General features: G+C 32.6%; 1 protein-coding gene across 1 annotated transcript in view; it reads left to right on the top strand.

Annotated features, from left to right (window-relative positions):
• The first annotated feature begins 586 nt into the window (after positions 1-586).
• The window catches only part of LOC129219274 (uncharacterized), a 45524-nt gene continuing 38832 nt past the window's right edge, over positions 587-7278 (top strand). The window contains exons 1-2 of the mRNA XM_054853603.1: positions 587-617; positions 3764-3888. Of these exons, the coding sequence (XP_054709578.1) occupies positions 595-617; positions 3764-3888 (148 nt within the window). The 5' untranslated portion in view covers positions 587-594. The remainder of the gene's footprint in view (positions 618-3763; positions 3889-7278) is intronic.

Raw genomic sequence — 7278 nt, 5'->3', positions numbered from 1 at the left:
AAATTGGTATGGCACCACAATTTCTGTGTAACTAGAGAGAGGCTTCAATAGTCCAAGTGATCCTGCAGCTGAGGTATTCTGTTCATCAAAGTATATGTTGTGTGATTTAATACTAATTGCATTTAGAACATAATGGAAGACTATTTTAGATACTATTTTCTTTGTTTGGCCACTATTTTGCAGACTATTTTTCATTTAGGAGGCTATTAAAACAACTATTTTTAGTACCATAACTCAGTGGCAGCCCCCATGACAAAGCCTAATACAGCATGATATTTGGTGTAGTTTGCAAAGTGCTGCAGTAGTTCTTTCAATTTAAAAAAGGAAACTTGTATATAGTTTGCAGTATTTCAATGCATTTACTAAGTTTAAACTTATTCTTAATAATGTGGATGATGTGGTTAAGTAAAGAATTTTATTTTTAATTGAATTACTTTTTGAGTAATATATTTTCGTTCTATATTTTAGTTTTTCTCTCAAGATGATGTCTTCAGCCCTTCATTTTCAGAAGGCGATCATATGTGTATCAATAATGATTTGGTGTTCGAGGAAAAGGGTGGAGAGGAAAATGACGTTGAGTACATTACTGAAAAAATGACAAATTTGGATATTACTTGGTATGATTTTTTTTCTTTTTTGTTTAATCTTGTAGTTGAACATTTCAAAAATATAGTCCCAAAATTTTAAGTTGTTTCAAGCAAAATTCTCAAAGTTATCAAGTATTCAGTCTCTGCTCCTTCTAACTGTAGCTCCAACAGCTGCCAAAGAATGCAGCAGTTCTGACAGCTGCGGATGCTCAGATTGTCAGTGTTGCTTGCTTGGGGTTAGTTAAATATAATACAAATAAATAACGAGAAAAGACAAGGTTGAGGAGATCACAGCTGCTACAGGGACTGTATTCTATGGAGCTGGAATTGATGCTTTTTAGCTTTCAAAACTCAAAGCTTTCAAACAACGCAGTTTTCTCAAAACCACTTTTTCAAAGTCTGTGTTCACTCCCATTTTAAAAACAATTGACTGATTCATTTCAAATTTAGTACACACATTCCGCATGTGCAAAATCTGCCCCCTACGTTGAGCTTGAGTTTTTTTAACGGGTTTTTTACTAACAAAACCGAAATTTTTCGTGAAAAATAACACTTTTATCTTCAAATGTTTGCCAAAAATTTTAAAGTCAAACAAAAAAAGATCTGAGAATATAGGGGGGAGGATTAGTTGGATGCCTCAGTTGTCAAATCAATTAACTCCACTTTCAAAAAAAATCCTCATTTCTGCTTTAATAGTGTTTAATCAATGTTTAGAATGTGAGTTTATACAGTACAACCTTGATATCTCGAATCTCTCGGGACGGGAAAAAATTTTGAGATATCGAGTTTTCGAGTTATCAAGGTTTTTAAAAAATTACACTACTAACTCTCACATTTACACACACGTACACTATATGCATTTATATATGTAGTACTGACCAAATTGAATTACGATCAATAAAGTAGTCTTCAATATTTCACTAGATTTGAAATTTTCTAATTGTCGAAAGTGCACAGGATGAGATTTTGAAATGAACAAAAATTTCAACTTGGTTTTTACACCTAAAAATTTAAAAATTCTAATTTTATCTTTAACCAGTAACCTCACATTCAAAAAGTTCTCAGCAGCCGTTTTGTAGGAGTTAAAAAAGTTGAATGAAGAAAACGAGGAACGCATTTTCCGTTTTCGCTTGAAAACTGACGGACGAAAAATCGAACCCCTTTCCTCAAAGTGGACAACATGTTCGAGAGAAATGCACAAAGATTCTACACTGCACCCCCTTCATGCCAACACTCCCCTATTATCTTGCGCCAATCCCCTATTCACAAATTTCCAAGAAAAGGGATGAAAAACGTTAAGCAATTGTCCCTGGAACTGGTTTTACTACAAAAATTGCCGAAGCAAAACGACAATTGAAACTTGCTTCTGTGCAAAAAATTTCGACATATCAAGGGTTTTGAAAAATAAATTTCGAGATAACTATGGAAAATACATAGGGTTTTTATAGAAAATGCAGGGGAAAATTTTTGTTTCGAGACATCAAGAGTTTCGAGATAAGGAGGTTCGAGATATCAAAGTTTGACTGTATTAAACTTTTGGTTCAGTACATTTCTGATCCTGCAATGGCAGAAAATGAACACAAGAGCCTATTCACTCTGTGTTTTTTAATAGTAAGGTATGAAAATAAAGTTATTGCTAATTTTTGAAATACCATAGTTATGGTTTTAATAACAATTAATGTAATGAGCCTTTCAGTTTCTCTGCAAAGTAGTTATTTGCAAAGTTCTATTCATTACCCACTCATTTGTCATTGAAATACTTATCCGCATGCGTCTTTCAGCTTAGGATATGAATAAAAATTCACTTAGAACCAAGTCTGACAATCAATGTCAGCCTTCAGCTTGTTTTGAAATATTGCATAATATGCTGTTATAATGTTTTTATTTCCTTCAAGATAATCTAATGAGACAATTAAATGGCTATCCCAGAAAATTGTCACCACCACTTCCCCAACAGAAGGATTTTTTTTGGACCAACTTCTCCCTTTACAGTCCATTGTTTTAGCTGTATCGGAATTTTGCCCACAGGGCTTTGTTTGTTCATTTGAAGACATTTTTGGACCCAAGTGAGCAAGCACTGCACACAATGCTCAGCTTGTGATGGCAAATTCTTGGTTCAAAATGTAGCAAACATACTCTTTAGAAATGCTCATAGTCTCTGTTATCTCTCCAACCTTCATTTGATGGTCATCCAGTGCCATTTGGTAAATTTCATAAATGTTTTTGTCAGAGGTTACATTTTTAGGCAGCCTCAAATGTTCATCTGCACCAAGGTTGATATGGGCATGTTTAAATTCAGCTGCCCTAACTTTCAGTTGTTAATAATGGTACAGAGTCTCCATACACAGCTTTCGGCTCCTGTTTAATCTGTACAGGTGTCATTACACCATGAGACATTGAGCTGTCATTACATTTTCCAACAACAAGTATCTAATAATGGTTCAATGCTCAATTTGCTCTAATTTCTCAAAAAGTCATATTTAATAATAAAAATAATTGTCAAAAGAAAAATTGTGTATAAAAATCGCTGAAGTTTTCATTGGGAGTTATCAAAAGACATCTTATTGCTGTAAGTGAGAAAGACATTCTATTTTCAAACCAACTTTTACGTCAAAAATCTTGGATCTTTGGTGCAACTGTCAGCTCCCTGTCCTGCAGGAACAATACATATGCAGCTCCTATCAAAATTTTATTTCAATAATTGAAAAAGAAAAAAAAAGTTGACTGAATTTTAGATTGGTATTTATTTATTTATTTATTTTTTTTTTTTTTGTGTCCTGTATATCGGCTGAAGAATTAAGAATGTGTGTTTTTTATGATAGGACTGTAGTATGCTATCATGCAACTCAGTATTTGTCCTTACAAAACATGCATAGTACATATGACCTCATCCAGGGAATTGTACAAAAATCTGTCAAATGTCTAAAAGTCTTACTGGCCCCTTCCTACATTCTATGTAAATGACAGTTTGCAGTCTTTCCAATGTTAAATTAGTAAATAAGTTTCAATGCAGTGAAAAATAATTATTTTGGAAATAAAGTAAAAGTATTATTTTTCTTTCATCAATTGATGCATTTATGATTTGAATTTCAATTTGATTCCTTATTTGTTGATGCAGTTCTATTTTTTTTCTAAGTGCTTCTTTCTGTATTTTAAAACTTATAATTATTTTTCAGTGATATATTTGTTTCGGATTTGTCAAAAGCTTTGAAGGAAGTTGCTGGTGGTAGAGATGTAAATGTTGATACTACTCTTCTACCTGTGGACAGTGTCTTGAAAAAGATGTTAGACCGAACCAATGGTATGAGAAATTCATTTAATTTCTACCAGTGGTTAAAATTCAAGTTTTTAAGAGGAGGGTAGATTGTTTTTGGAGCGTTATGCATGGAGAGGACCACAAATTTGTATGAGGGCGTCAAAGTATCAGTTTCATTTCATTATCTCAATCCTTTGTGTAGTCCCATTTAATAAATCTACATATAATGTTTTGCTTTCTTGTCTACAAATATTGCTTTAGTTTTTTTTAACATCTACTTACTTGTTGCTTACCTAAAATTTATTGAGTATTCTAAATGTAAGAAACATTTAAAATTTTCATGATATCATTATCTGAAAACTAGTGAATCTTCTGCAGGCAGAAGTTTCCCGTCTAGACTATTGTCAAGGCGAGGATTATAGAGCTTTTAACGGGAATTCTGCCATGACAGTTTACAAATCACTCCAAAAAATGAAAAATAAATAAATACAGTAAAACACCGTTTATAGGTTTCGCTTTTATACATTTTTATCAGTTACATATTTTTTTTGAATTGGTCCCTGCAGAGTCTAATACACATTAACTTAGACCTATTATATGCTTTTTTCGTATGGTCCCTTCAAAGACGTATAAACGATGCTTCACTGTAAGTATATTAATAAAATAAATTAGTGAGTAGAATAAATTTTTGACTAAATTTATTGCTGCTTTTGTGTGGGGAAAAACAACAACTTACAAAACAAATTTCATAAAATGTGTTTTTGAAAAGAATGTAAATGAATATTAAATTTGTTTAGAAATGGATTTAAGTCTTAGATGTTTTCCTTTTTTAATAGCTCAGTTTAGAATTGTTCATACTACAGATAAGCTGAGCTCAACCAGGGCCCAAAGCGGGCTCAGGCAGGCTCAAGTTCATGGTAAGATATTCAACCATCATTGTCCATGCAAAAAAAATCTAACAGACATCATTCAGTGGGAAAGAAAGCATTTAAATCAGTTGGTACTTGAAGAATAGTTTCTTTTAATGACTGGATTGCTATTGTTGAGGGACAGTTTGAGGGGCTACGCTTTCATTTAATTATTTCTCCGCTTTCCTTTTTATTCTAATGTTTCTTGCATTATGTTTACTATATATATATTCTATTTTGCACTTTACTCTATTTTTTGGATCATTTATTCAACTATTATATTTGTAGTATGAAATTGGATGCTAAGTTCTATAAAGTTATACAAATATTTTTTTCTTTCATTTTTTATGTGTGAGATTATGTTTTGTACTACAAATAGATTTTTAAAAAATATTTTAATTCACTCTAGTGTAAAACTGCATGATAATTGAAACATGCAAAAATATATTTTTCACTTTTTCATTTTAGTATTTCTTTTCTATACTTTCTTTATGTTATGTTCATACTGCGATATTTTTCATTCATATATTGTTGTCTCAAATCAACAGTAATACATCTTAGTGTTATTCTTGCGATTAGATGTCTTACTGTTGCTCTGAGGCAACAATTTGTTATATCTTCATTTGCTTTAATTTTCCTTATGTTTCGTTTTACAGATAGTGCTACAAATTTAAACATAATACAAGAAGCAATATTTTCTTTCAAAGATGTGTTCGTCATTCAAAACATGTACAAAAATAATACACTTTGGTTTTGTGAAGCATGCATCATCATGAAAGAATCATACAAATTGAACAAAAATTACCGTTAATGTGAAATAGTTCAGGACAGGGTTTCTCAACCATTTTTGACCTGCTAACCGGAAAAAAAATCTGTAGCTGATCAATGAGATTTTTAAAAAATTACTTTTTACACAACACTCTTGTCGTTAAAGTACTTTTACACTAGATATAAGGTTTTCATTACTTTTTACTTGCAATATTATTCAAACGTAAAATGTAAGTAATTAATGTAATTATTATACATTAGTCAATTGAGGTAGTGAGAAGCAAAGGGATGCAAGTGGCAAAATTAAAAATTTGTAGATAACCAGTACAAATGGTAGGTGAACCTCTCCTCTGTCTTGGGGCAAGAGATTGTACTAGTAGCCATGGTAGGTGCTGCAGCACAGCATGATTTAGAAAAAAATTTCAATGAAAGCCTACCTAGGATCTGATCTTTAAATGCGTTTTACTCAAAACTTAAAATAGTCCACTTGCATCCCTATGCTTCTCACTGCCTCAATTAACCTTTAAAAAAATCATAGAAAATGATAAAATTGTGATTACAAAACTAACGTGAGAAATATGGGATAAATTGTTATTACTATTATATTTCAAATATTTTTTTGTTATGGGAGCAGGTTAAATTGCCCAAGAACCGGTTAAGTTTTTCTGCGGACTGGTGCCCGTCCGTTGGACCAGCGGTTGAGATTCCCTGGTCTAGGACATGTAATTGCTCTGGATTATAAACAGGACCGTCGCCATAGGGGGGGTGAGGGGGGTGTCTCACCCTCCCAGAGATTTCATCCAGTTGGCAAAATCAGTTTAAGTCGGCATTTTCAATATTTCGGATTTTCAAAGCTTTTATTGATTGAATTTTTTTTTTTAAAGTTATTTTCATATTTCAAAGTTGCAAAAATCTAACCTTTTGGCCCCCCTTTGCGCAAGAGAAAATAATGAAAAGGATCTTTATTTACATTCATTTTCATTTTGCTCACACTACGTACAGCAAACACTATCATTCAGCATTCCTTCGCCGACTGTTCCCTCGAGCGTGCATCTTCAGGACGCTTCTCTTACCGAGTGCGTAAATACGGCACTGCCCAGTGCCTAATCATAAAATTCACCAGAGTCGGCATTTTTGACTCATTAGTTTCAACATTCACGACACGAAGTGTTAGGTTTTTCAAAATATGTATAATACTCATATACACACATTTATAATTAATAATAAGCATTTACGTGAAGAAAGAAAACATGAAGAGTTTGTGCGGGTATGTATACCATGTTTGACTGCGCTTCATGTTCATTCTGATGAATTCATATCGCAGACACGAACATTTTTTTCATCTGCTCACTATGCCGATTGCTTACTTTGCGACAGCTCATTTTGCCGACACAATAAAGCATCGATCCCCTCAGAAAGTTCATCTATAGAATCGGCATTTTTGCTTTTTCAATTGATTCTAGATTCAAAATATTTGAGTGCAAAGTAATGTGTTTTAATAATGAAAGAAAAATAAAAAACATGTATATATTAGTATAGTTTGTATAGGCATGTCTAGTGCATCCTGTGATCATACTGAAGACTGTTCTTCTGAAAGACATAATCAACTCACCAACTGCTAATTGCACCGTATTCCCAATTTACCGACATTCATATGAACAAAATTTGATTTTGCCGACACTGATCCATTGAACTTAAATTTTTGGAAAATTCTCAATTTGGGAGAAGTTCTCAATTTGCCGAAGAATAAAATATGGGT

This window comes from Uloborus diversus, chromosome 3 (assembly GCF_026930045.1).
Source record: "Uloborus diversus isolate 005 chromosome 3, Udiv.v.3.1, whole genome shotgun sequence".
NCBI classification, from domain to species: domain Eukaryota; kingdom Metazoa; phylum Arthropoda; class Arachnida; order Araneae; family Uloboridae; genus Uloborus; species Uloborus diversus.
Note: the sequence above shows the minus strand (reverse complement) of the source record. Positions and strands in the feature narration are given on the sequence as shown.